This window comes from Podarcis melisellensis (assembly GCF_964234715.1).
Source record: "Podarcis melisellensis genome assembly, chromosome: 11".
Taxonomy (NCBI): Eukaryota; Metazoa; Chordata; class Lepidosauria; order Squamata; family Lacertidae; genus Podarcis; species Podarcis melisellensis.
The window spans coordinates 5932656-5945847 of record NC_138543.1 but is presented as its reverse complement, the minus strand read 5'-3'; the positions used below and the strand labels follow the sequence as shown (position 1 = coordinate 5945847).

General features: G+C 41.2%; 1 protein-coding gene across 2 annotated transcripts in view; it reads left to right on the top strand.

Moving 5' to 3' along the window:
• Window positions 1–13192, top strand: part of LOC309380517 (transducin-like enhancer protein 1) — a 75004-nt gene that overhangs the window by 40698 nt on the left and 21114 nt on the right. For both annotated transcript variants that reach the window (XM_081930544.1, XM_081930543.1), the window contains exons 9-11: window positions 8249–8365; window positions 10755–10808; window positions 12082–12234. In XM_081930544.1, the coding sequence (XP_081786670.1) occupies window positions 8249–8365; window positions 10755–10808; window positions 12082–12234 (324 nt within the window). The remainder of the gene's footprint in view (window positions 1–8248; window positions 8366–10754; window positions 10809–12081; window positions 12235–13192) is intronic.

The window sequence follows — 13192 nt, the reverse complement described above, 5'->3', positions numbered from 1 at the left end:
CCAGCCAGAGACCAACCTGTCTTCCGCCCTCTCCAGGATCCATTGTGAAGAAGGCTGTCAAACCTCTCTCTGGAATGAAACCTTAAGATAGTTGTATGTTAGGCACTATCTCTAATACCAAAACTATGCCACTGAGCTACAGCCTTTTTGCAAATGCCCCCTTTCTAAGGAAGATGACTGCAAGTATTCTTAGATAAGTACACTGGTGGTGTCCATCTGAGCTGGGAGGGGTTGTGCAAGCCCTGGACCACTGTTAGGACTTGGTGGTGGGCTGGATGAGGGCCAACAAACTGACTGAAACCTCAAATCCAGATAACTGGTGAGCTGCCTGCTTTGGAAGGGGTCACATTCCCCCTGGGAGTGTAGTCTGGAAGTGATCCTGGATGCCTCTTGGTCACTAGAGGCCTAGTATTCAGCTCTCTGTGCGTGCAACACAGTAGCACTCCCCTCCCCGGCACAATTGCTGTGCTTAAAACTGTTAAGGCAAAGAACTTGCAAGTAAGATGAAGAATGACTTGCTGAAGCAACAGTGTCCACCTTTATTAACACCCATCACCTGTCATTCATAAATAATCAAATACTAGCAGCTATTGAAAGACTGTAACTCTTACAGAAGCATTCATGGGGCAAGTCTGAGCTCCTCTTTGAGAAAAGAGAGGAACTAGAATTTCATGATGAGTAAATATTGGTTATTCTGGGTGCAAACATTTTGCCATCCCGGCATTCATCAGCATACATTTTTCTCTACTTAATATTTAGCATAATTATAGTCAAGCGTGGGTGTGCACACATGCACATTCTTATAAATTTATTTACAGTTTGACTCCCTTCCATACTTCAGAGGCCTTCATTTGGCTCCCCAGGCCAGAAAGGGTCTCAAGTGGAGAAGGGAGTATAGCTAAGCAAATCCATCTGAACAAAGTACAGTGTTGTGGGATCTGCATTCCCTTGTGTAGATTTCCCTTTTAGTTTTCCCCACTGTTTTAACTATTTAAATTTAATGACAGAAGAGCAACAGGGGCCTTAGCATCCTTGAGTGCCAGTATGATATAGCAATTACTAGAGTGCTGGGTTTGGGTGTGGAAATCCCATATTCAAACCCATGAAGCTCATGTGGAAGTTTGGGGCAATTTCTTTTTACCCTAAAACACCTCACAGTTAAAATGAGGTCAAAGGCCACCCCTGAGCTCCTTGAAAGAATAAGAGTTTTGATGTAACTAAATTATTCATCTTGTTTGCAATAGGACTAACTTAATGCGTCAGGCCCCTTGAAACTAATGGTAATTCCCATTCAACAGAGTAGGCCCAAACAAAGGAGAAGCTACACTTGGATTTTATAGTAGAAATGAATCTTTGAGTAACAGCACCAAAAAATTGGAGTGGTGGTGGAATTACTCAAAAAATTGATTTAATCACTTAGGCCAATCTGGATAAATAATGTAGACTTCATGTTCTTAATCCCTGATAAATTGGGTTCTGACCATGAAAGCTGGGATTATCCTCAATTAAAATGTCTAGTCTACTGAAATTAAGATGAAACAAACTGGTTTCATGTTTCTCTTAGCAAGGTGGTAACAATTATTTGACAGAAATGCAATCAATTTAGATTGCATAACTCAATGAAACGATCATACTGCTTTGTCTACTCCAGAATTTTTAAACTTTGGACACTTCTGCAAAAATTGGCAGCATTTGTGAGCAAAGGGGTGAAGCTCTCAAACTGGGGATTTTCCACTATAGGGGAAAATAAGTGTTTCTGAAGCAGTCACCTAGTGGAGTTCAAACCCTCCCCATTTTGTTTTGTTTCATTGTGTTTTTACTACAAAATAGTTATAACTATAACAGGTATAATTCCGCAGTTAGTATATGACACATTGTGCTTTCACTTAGCAGAAATGTGGAATTTAAAGTATGGAGGTTAGGCCTAAGTCTTGCTGCTATCACATATAAAGACATCAGTGGTGCAAGTATCACACCTGCGTTGCAGGCAGCTGTAATGGGATGGTGAAGATAATATCAATCAATTTTATCATCATACCTTTCTACCAAAGTGCACAAGACTCCTTAAAGCAGAATTACAACAAAATAAACTCTTGAAAATACTAAAGATCAGGATGCTTGCTTTGGAAGCATAGGCAAATGACAGTTACGTAATTTCATTTAATGATTTGTACAGTGCTCCTTTAGAATTCTAAAGTGGTCAAAATAAATAATATTAAACCTCAACCAAGCCACATTAATAATTGCTGCTGTAGTTTAGCTGCTGATTTAACAAAAAACACTCAAATGTGGTCAAGACTCCATAACCTGTCAACAAAAATATGGGTTGTATGTATGCAAAGTTATTTCCTGTGGAAGTACAGCGCTATTAAGGAAAGTAACCCACTATATAGGGAAATACATATGACTGCCACTTCCATTTCTAACTGCTGTGCTGTGAGGGAGCCCTGACCTCGGGCTAAGGCAAAATGCAATCTAGGACTGAAGGCATCTTGATGATGGTGGGTGGGGATAAAACCTGCCCACAATTGACCTCCTTTTGGCGATGCACATTTCACTTCTATATTGCCAGAAGTTTGAACTGTTAGCTCATTTCTACCTGACCACTGCTCCAGTAGTTATACCACAGTGGATGGAGGATAACTTTGGACAAACGTATTGGTGAGTCTGCAAGTACTTCTGGCAGGAAATGCATAAAGCTCCTAAGTGAAACAGTCCCCCCATCCCATTTTTTTCCTGTTAGTTATTCTCATTACTCACTTCAGTGTGTTGCAAACCACTAGCAACTTGAGTGGAACTGAATATCTTTGCCACTCTGCCTCCAAGATAAGATTCATACCACAATAAAAAAGATAGCAAAATTAGCAAACACATTTCCTTTCTTCTGAATGAACATTATCACTGAGCCTGTCAGAAGTGATATTTGGGTACGTGTCCCCCACTTTCCCCCCTCCCCACCCCCATTGCTAGCTCTGTTGCTCCACTCTGTATTTGATTTGATTTATTGTCTGTTTTTCATAAACATTTCTGTATTCTTTTGCTTTGGTAAACTCCAGAGAATGATCTCACATCCTACTGAGTCATGATCCATTGTGTATCCATAACACTGGCAAGATTACGTGAAAGCACACAACCTAAGCTCAAAAGATAGAATTGGGTGATGCTGCTGAAAAAGGTCTGGATTTTGACTTCTTGGTACCTCAGGTTTCCGTACAAAAGCAGCTTCTCTCATAGACTCTTACAAAAATTGTTCTATTTTATTCACCATCTCTCTTCCCATTTGCTGCCTGTGACCAAAACCTTTATTTTAAAAAGAATTACTATCTTCATAACATTATCAGTCTTTAAAATTGAAAGTCTTGGGGAGGGGGGGGGCTTGCTTCCCCTCCAGGTATAGGGCAGTATATAAATTCAAATAACCAACCAACAAACAAGCAAACTTGAGGTGGAGTTTCAAGACCAGCATGGCAGCTGCTCAGAACACCCACATGTCTACTGCCTGCTCATAGCCAGCTGATTGTCTGCAGCTGCCACCATGTGTAGGATTGAGAACCTTGAAAATTGCCTCTGGAGGGGTCTACACAAGATCAGCAGGCCTACAGGCATGCAAATCCAGTAGTCATCTAGATGTTGCTGCCAATCTTACTCAAAGCCTTCCTATCCTGCTTTTCCTATTGCTCACCCAAGGCAGTTTACAAATAGTAAAACTACTTGAGAATGAGCGAATTGCTCGCTACTGTCTGCACTGATGGTGGCAAATCTCAATGGTTCTCTCTGAGTCTATCTATCTGGAGATGCTAGGGAATTCAACTGGGACCTTCTGCATGCAAAGCATATGTTCTGCCACTGAGCTATGGCCCTTCCTCACTAAACATTAGAAATCTCAATACACGCTCCCAACATAAAGTGTAAAATGCAGATTAAAAGGGAAGCAGTGACAATAAGTACGCATCAAATACTCAGGGAAAATAAAACACTTGGCATCAGTCAGTGAAACAGGTGGCAAGCAAATAGTTCTAGGCAGAATATTCCATACGTGGAGCAGCACCTCAGAAAAAGCTTTATTCTTGGTCACACCTGTCAGTACATTTCTATAACACTTGATTTGAAGAGAAACTTCCGGTCTCTTCCCCCCACTTTTTCAATCACAGTATTGTACTACTTATGGAATTATAGCAGCATTGCTATGATAACATTACAAGAGATAGTGCTGGTGCAAATGCTGATTATGAGAATGGTCTTGTAACCAATGCCAAATTGATTTCAAACCATACTTAGTATTATAAATTGCAGTGCATGATATTAAAAATTAATGTGCTTTCAAAATTTCATAAGGTAAGCACTGTAGATCAATAGAAAGTGCCAGCCATTTTGAGAGTGTTTGTTTTCTGTGAAGCAGTGAAAAAATCAGAGCTGTATCAGTGGACAAGTCGTTGGGGTCCTGTTGTAATGTAAATAGAAATCTGCCTTAGACTGAGTCAGACCAGTGATCCTTCTAGCTCAGTATGGTTAGCACTGTCATTGGAGCTTCAATCTAATCTTGAGCCTGAGGCCCTGCCAATATAAAACTTCCCAATGAAGTACAGCCTTTTTCTCTGGAAAGTTCTGAAATTCTGAAAATTTCAGAATTTTTGTCTGATCAAATTCCATATTTCCCAAGCCAAAATTCTGGCATGAATGTCGTAATTCGTAAGGTTGTCCCCTTTTCCCCCTTTCAGCTCTATTGTCCTGTGATAATGGTGAGCTGCTTCATTCTTTTATAATGCAAGATGTTTTGCTAGATTAGGAGGTCTGTCAAGGGTTTTCCATCCACCAGATGCTTGCAAAATGTCTCCAATGGCGCAGGCCTCCCAAGAGGATTTTGGGCCCCTCATGTGCCCCCAGGACCCTTCCCAGTGTAGGCTCTTTCAACACTCCACATGCCTCTGAGGTCATCACAAAGGACTCCCAATGACAGCGGGATCTTGGCTTTCTAGGCTCAACATGAATTTAGTGTCATCTCTTGGGCTTAGGGTGATAGTTTACACATTGCCCCCAAAGAAGGGCCCACTTATTTCCAGTTTTAGCCAGTGCAGAGGTGGGCAAATGCACCTCAACATACTTGGTATTGGTTTCAAGTCTTTGTGATAAGAATGCCCATTTCAGCCACATGCTTCATGGAAGACTTGGGAAAAGATCTGAGGTTTAAAGAAACCAGTGGTGGCAGCACAAAAAACATTTTGGGGAAGATGTTCAAAGCATAAGCACCTGCAAATAAGAATTGATATTTTAACAGAGAAGGAAATTTTAGGGGGGCTGGAACTGAGTTGTAATGGTGAAGCCTGGGTGGAATATATTGAGATACTGTCTTGGGACAGTGAATATTCATGAAATATGGATCTCTACACATTTGGTGGTTCTTATAGCTTTTCTCTCTCTCTTATACACAAACAAACATACCTGTCTGCTAGCAACGTTCTGTAAAGTATATGTGTGGATGTTTGTGTTTTGGTATTAAAAGATCTTTAAAAATGGGAACTTAATATTTGCTCCCAGTTTCTCCCTTCAGCCTTCCTAGTTTCCTTGAGTCACCCAGGGGGTAGAAAACAAAAACCCAACCTTGTATATTTCAAGCTAATGAGTTCAGTGATCCTACAAACCTGCCTTTTCAGCCACAGAACACTGTGGTAAAGACATGACTGTGAGCTGCTTTTTACTTGATTTCATTAGACCCTCCCATATGCTTTGTGTAAGATCCCTAGTGTGTGTTGAGCTTGAATAGTCAGAAATAAAAGGGGTTGAAGCTTGCTTTTAAAGTGTGATTCTTGGAGTGCTGAAGAAAGTTCAGATTGCTTTAGGTGCCCTTGTTTGTCTTGTTTTCCTTTCTCCTTGCTGTTAAGAATTGGTGTATGAGGACTACAAAGCTCCTAGGGTGGTTGTCTTCAGGGGGGGTTGGTGGGGGGGGGAGAAGCGCTTAGTAATATTACCTTTTTTTTGCTTTCAGGTGTAATTATTAATATGTGAATAACAGTTTTCTTTGAAGTAGTGGTGCGGGTAGAATTTTTTTTTTTTGTATACCTTTTGTTAAAGTATGTTAGCATTATGCTTCCTTGTAAAGATGACTTTCAGAAATGAGGCTTGTCAGGTCTTTGTGAAAAGAGCCCTCTTCTCTCCCCCCTCCACCAACCATTCATTCAGCATTGTTCATGGCATTAACACACCATTGAACAAATTGCCCTTCTTGCATATGCTAATCCTGAACTTAAAAGAACCCATTGTGACATGTTTAATGCTTTTGCTGGAGGGAAGATGAGAATTGGAGGCATGTCAAATTATCATGTGACCCAGAAATATCTCAAATGCCTCTCTTCCCCTTTGGGTCAACAGTTTGTACTTAGCATTATCTAAAAGAAAGTAGCCTGTAGATTGTGGACACAATTAGTTCTTGCTCTTGTATTTTGGCCTTCCTTTCACATTCTGAGTTTTATGTTGGAAGTGGGTTTTTTTTGTTTTTTGTTATTGTTATTTTAAAGAAGTGCTAAGCAGTAAATTGGCTGAGACCAACCATTTGTGTGTTTTATCAGTTAGGCACTAAGGTCATTTCGCTTCGTACTGCTTTGTGTTTCATCAGTTTATAATTCTTATGGGTGATATCCAACATTAGTCATACTCCGAGCAGACACACTGAAATAATTGGACTCAAGTCCATTAATTTCTCTGTGTCTGCTCTCAGTAGGATGACACACAAGCAGATTAAAGCTTACATTTGTTTATTTACTTACAATAATTTATAAGCTGCAAATACAAAACATTCTTGATTGGTGTACAGCATATTTAAAACAAAGCAATATAGGAGTAAAGTATAAAACAGGAAAGATTCATGAATCTGAAGGACATATTATATTCTTCTTGTATGGCTTGATAGTTGAAAGGTAGGAACCTGTTGTGAACTGCCCTGTGGTCTTCAGATGAAGGCTGGTACACAAATTTAATAATAACCACTGCCTCCTGTGGACCTCCAGATCCTGGTGGGACTACATCACCTAGCATCCTTGACTATTGGCCATACTAGCTAAGTGTGTTGGGAACTGAAGGTCCTCTGGAGGTTCACATGTTTCCCACCTCTGTTATACCAGTTTCTTACGTAAATCTTTTTGCCGAGTACAGAGAGATGCAGGCATATCAAATTTCTATTTATCTAGAACAACATGGCAGCCACAGGTATCTACAAATTCCTCTTCCACCTGCCCTGCCCAAAATAGGCTTGAAAGAAGCATTCTGTTGTAGTCAACAAAATATATTTTGAGGTCGTGTGCCTGATGCCTGTGGTTTTCTTCAGTTTCCAAATGTGCACCAAAAAGGTTAAAAGGTAAAGGTACCCCTGCCCGCACGGGCCAGTCGTGTCCGACTCTAGGGTTGTGCGCCCATCTCACCTAAGAGGCCGGGGGCCAGCGCTGTCCGGAGACACCTCCGGGTCACGTGGCCAGCGTGACGAAGCTGCTCTGGCAAGCCAGCACCAGCGCAGCACACGGAAACGCCGTTTACCTTCTCGCTATAAAGCGGTATCTATTTATCTACTTACACTTAGGGGTGCTTTCAAACTGCTAGGTGGGCAGGAGCTGGGACCGAAAGACGGGAGCTCACCGCGCCGCGGGGATTTGAACCACTGACCATGCAATCAGCAAGCCCTAGGCGCTGAGGTTTTACCCACAGCGCCACCCGTGTCACCAAAAGGTTGGTGGCCCTCAAACTGGAGCCACTCTTAACTGTTTGGCTGAGATCTAAACAGAGCTGGCACTCCTGCTATCTGCTCCTTTCCACAGGCTTTCACTTAAAGGAGGAGTAATATATTAACCATTAGCAATGCAAATTTTAAGGCAGACTGTAAATTAAGAGGAGATTAAGACAAACTCCTTTTCAGAAGCACAAATGCTTTATGCTTGGCTGAAATATTTTTCATGAGTAAATAGCCCCTGAATTTCTCCCCATAAAAAGCATTCGAATAAGACTATATATAATAACAAGCTCTTTGATTCAGGTGACTTGCACAAACCTATTTCCTAAAACAGCTGCTTTTTGGGTATCTGAATCTGCTTTTAAGGTTTTTATGTTTGTAAAGTACTATCTGGAAATGTAATTAATGTACTTGAATAGCGAAATGCTATCTGGAAATGAATGCAAGGGTATCATGTGCCTATTTCAAGCTTAGGAAATGTGTGCAAGGAGATCTTTAAGGTAAATGTCTACGACCTTGTGTTTGTGTTTACAGAGTAACTCACTCTTGGTTCCCGATAGCCTGCGGAGCACAGATAAACGAAGGAATGGACCTGACTATTCCAATGACATGAAAAAAAGAAAGGTGGATGATAAGGACTCGAGCCACTATGTAAGTAAATCTGTCAACGATGATTAACTTACTTTCAGATACTGTGCATGTATGGAGGAACTCATAGCTGGGCTTCATATGGTCATGTATGTGAAAGAGCGAACACTGGCAGCCTAACTTTTGCTTCACATAAAGGGATGTCAAGACTTTGATCTTATTAGTTATGAATTGCGGTTCTTTCCCTTCCTTTCCTCACCACCTTCTGGGACTCTCAGCACCTTTTCTCTGAATTCTGTCAGGTTGCCAGGATACCTGCAGCTCTCATCATTCCAAGAGTGCTGTCATTAAGGCTGCCATTATGTCTGAACTGGGCTTTTTCTTGTTAATGAATGACCTTGCTTCTGTGATCCTTGATAACCATACTAACAGTAGGATATCTTTAGCCCAGATAATGCCTGAAGTGTAGTTCTGCTGCCAAACCTAAGCCTGTCTGGCAGTGTGTGCTCTATCATGGATGGGAGACCATTTGAGAGATTCCCAAAGTAGAAACAGCAGAATGGTATAACCTACAGGTGAAGAGCAAAAGAAAGAGACTCATGGGAGAGTGGAGATCAGGTGCCACTTTGTATATCAGATTATCTAGCACAGGCACGTCCAACAGGTAGATCTACCAGTAGATCACTGACCTGAACCCCCAAAAGGGGGTAGATCACTGCCAGTTTTTAACTGTGAGTAGATCGCAGTCTCTTGGGAGTTGGCCACTCTGATCTAGCACATTTGTCAGGTACAGTATGTTTTTATTTTTGTACAGAAATTGATGTTCTCTTTTTATCTGGTTATGATCCATCCATCCATCCATTCATTTCTTACCTGTCATTCACCATAAGGTCTGAGGAAAGGTTGCTATGATGTACTCCTACAACAAAAAACGAATAAAACAGTTTATACAGTTATGAGAAGAAGTGAAATCATTCCACATAAAAGCATCCCGGAACAATAATGATTACTAATAGTAATTCAGTTTATAATCTTCCCAAAGAAGCCAATGACAACAAACATTGATATCATAAAATATTATAACAACAAATTAATACATTCTTTGAAAATGTTTTAAAAAACACATTTATCAGCCAATGATTTCAAGGTTGCCAGGAATAGTAACATATGGTCATCAAGTGCTTGGGTAAACAGGAATATTTTTAAATTTCTCTTGGAAGTCAGTAATGAGGGAGACACTGCATGGTATCAAAAAATGTGGTCCAGTGCCCCAGTGGAAAAGTTAACATACAAGATGAAAACATTTGGAAAAGGAAATGAAACAGACAACTCTGGTGGTATATGGTACCTTTTTAAAAAAATGCATGCAATAAAGAAAACAATTTTATATCTTTTCAAATGCATATTAACTTATGGTTAACATTCACAGATCTTGGTTAACTGTATTGCTTTCTATATATTTCTTTGTATTACCTTATTATAATGACCATGTCCACACATCAGCGATATTGATTTATTATACTTTCTTTAAAAATGATGCATTACATTTATGCCTACTGTTTGTATCTTTATCAAAATCAAATAAATACATTTTAAAAATAAGGTGAAAGACAGATAATCTTCATCAGGCGGGGCTTTTCAAAAATGGGGAACCACCAACGAGAAGGCTCTGTCATGGGTAGAGATGGGATGGCCTGGAAAAAAACCAGAAAAATTGGGGGAGGGAACCATGTCCCCCCCCTTTTTTCCCAAAAGCCATTTTTTTCTGGAAAAATTGAAAAAAGCAGTTTGATATATTCTGAATATTCCACACATATTTTTTTCCAACTTTTCTGGGGGAAAAGGCTTTGGGGAAAAATGGAAAAAACCTGGTGCCTGCCCCCCCTTTTTCTGTTTTTCCCCCCAGGCCTTCCCATCTCTACCCATGACAGAGCCTTCTCTTGGTGGCTCCCCATTTGTGAAAAGCCCCACCTGCTGAAGTCATGGGTCAGTGCCAACCAGGCAGCCCCCAGTAGCAGCACCACCAAGGACAGAAATTAGCAGAACAAAAGAAGCTGGCTAAAGAGGGGCACCCTCAGCAAAGAGCAGAAACTACAATGAAGATGCTAGATGCACTTCTTTCTCTCTGTATCCAGTGCTTTTTTCTGGGGGGGGGGGGGACGCAGGGATACGCATACCCCTAAACATTTTGTGAATCTAAGTTTGGCCTCATTGAGGGACAGTATTTCAATATGAGCAGGAAAATGAGAGTACCCCTAAACATTTTGTGTGTGGAAAAAACCTCTCTCTCTATATATCTATTTATATCTCTATATCTCTATTTGTATTGTTTAAGCCATGGGCTTACAATGTATTCGATCAGTATTTAGGTTTGGTCTTTACAGCTAAAGTGAATAGACATACTATAGCAAAGTGTACTGACCAAAAAGAAATACTTTGTTTTCAAATTTAGGACAGTGATGGGGACAAAAGCGACGACAACTTAGTCGTGGATGTGTCCAATGAGGTAAGTTGCTTTGCATTGGAATGTATATAATTGGAAGTGGGGTTTTTTCCCAAGGCACTGCACCATGTTTCTGAAAGTTGTGGATTACTTTTGCTTATCTCTGGTTGAATATCTGAGCTACAGTAGTCCTCCCTGTGGTCACTCTTGGATAGGCACAGGGGAGTGAGGCACAATAGTAGTGATTTTCCATGCAGAGGCCAGAATACTTTCACCACAAGTCATGGATGGCTTGGAGTTCTTAATCTGAGGGCCTCCTGGCGGTTCCCTCACTGCGAGAAAGCGTGTTCTCCATCATGGAGAACACGTGTTGCGGTGGGGGCCGCCAGGACACCCCAAAGTTGTGGGGCGGGCTAATTGATCGTTGGCCACTGATGCGATTGGGCTTCCCTTGTGGTTGGGAAAGAGTTAATGTTGCTATTTGTTGATTGACAGCCAGAAATGCTTGTACGAGGCTAGGGCTTCCTCTTTTCGCCCATGCATTGGATTTCCCGCCTGCCCCCCTATATTTAGGGTTGTTCGCTTTGACCTTGCTGTGCCTGTCATGGGGTCGTCTGCTCTTGGGGCAGGGTCTTGGTAGGAATTTTGTCCATCTGGCTGATTGGCTGGGGCCATTTGGTTTTTGCCTACTGCGTAGCAAATTGTCACAACTTGTAAGGTTGCGGTTAGGTATTGGTTTATGGTTTGGTTGGTTGAGGGGCATGGATTGGCTGTGCCTGCCCCTCTAATGTTGCTGCTGCAAGGGATTCTGTTAAAGGAATTGGGGGCTAACTATTGCTTGTCCACTCTGTCAAGGGGGCTCGGGCCACTGCAAGAGGTCCTGGCTGCATTTGGGGAGGGCTGAGGGCAGGTTCCCTGCTCCGTCGCTACCCCCAAGTGTATTCCCCTATTCTGACTTTCGCATCGTGCGGAATGTCAGTCTGTCCCCCATGGTGGGGGGCAGATAGTTGCAACCAATGCCTAAGCAACCACTCACATGTTTGTATTTTAATAAAGCTGTGGCCAAAATTATGCCAAAAACCTTAAACAAAAAATTTGGTGTGATGTGTGAGTTATTGGGGTGGCCCTGGGGACCTCGACATGCAAGTGAAGCTACAGGGTATTAGGCAGAGGGCCTTCTCAGTAGGGGTGCCCTCTTTGTATTACACCCTCCCATCAGATGTCAAGGAGGTAAATAACTATACAGCTTTTAGAAGTCATCTGAAGGCAGCCCTGGATCAGGAACTTTTTAATTCAGTGCTTGCTATTGCCTTTGCCTTGCCCGCAAACCATCCAGGATCCTTCATCTCCACGGGCAAGTCCTGCTCATTCACCACGTGAGAACGGTATAGACAAGAACCGCCTCTTGAAGAAAGATGCTTCTAGCAGCCCAGCATCCACTGCCTCATCCGGAAGTTCTACTTCCATGAAATCCAAAGAAATTGGTTTGGTGAGTGTTGCCCCTCTGGCCTGACCACTGCTGTATATTTGGATGCCTAATAATTATCTATTTCAACTTCATGTGTAAATGGTACATGTCAGGGGGTGGTGTTAGCTTGGGGGAGTGAGCCACCACCTAAGAAACCATAAGGTGGTTGTGCAACTAATAAATGAAATGCCTTCTAATCAAACATTTGCTTAAACCCAGCTCTCTCAAGATCAGTGAGAATTTTGCCCTTTCAGTTCACTGAGATATGGATTGCAATTCTGTCAAATTCATTTGTTGAAAGTCAAAACAGTTAAGTTTTCTAGGCTGCAGCTCTCAACAGATTGTCAAACACACATTTGTCTCTAGGACCTTTGGATTAATCTGAGAAAGTATTCAATATTTAGACACACATTTTAGGCATTAGGATCTAAGCAGTGTGATCTTCTGTCATTAGCATCATCCCGTGACCCTTCTGTACATGGGTGATGTTGTAAACTAATTTAATACCTTTCAATTATTTGAACTGATCAGTTAACCAAATGTATGAATATTTTGACTCCCAACCAGACAAAGCAGCATTGATTTCTTTTTAGATTTTTGTGTGACTATTCTCCTAGATTTTCTAAATGTTATGTTATGTTTTATTTATATCTCTTATGTTTTATTTATATATCACTTTTCGGTCCCAACCTCTATTTAGTTGCAAACCATTTCGTTTTTATTGTTATGGCAACCAGTTAGTATGCTATACAGGTAATGTGAATTTTCAAATTGGAATCTTGATTTATATCAATGATTTAAATTGGTCTTCTCTCTCTCCCTCTGATGTTTAAATCCTAATTTAAAAGCTCTCGTTTTCACATACAGCATAAATGCTGCTAATGTTCCTTGGAATTTAGGAAAATAAGTCTAGAGAATTAGGCAGGTAGCACTCAGCATCTCAGTTGCTGTTGTGATCAATTGTGTAACATGGCCTGGA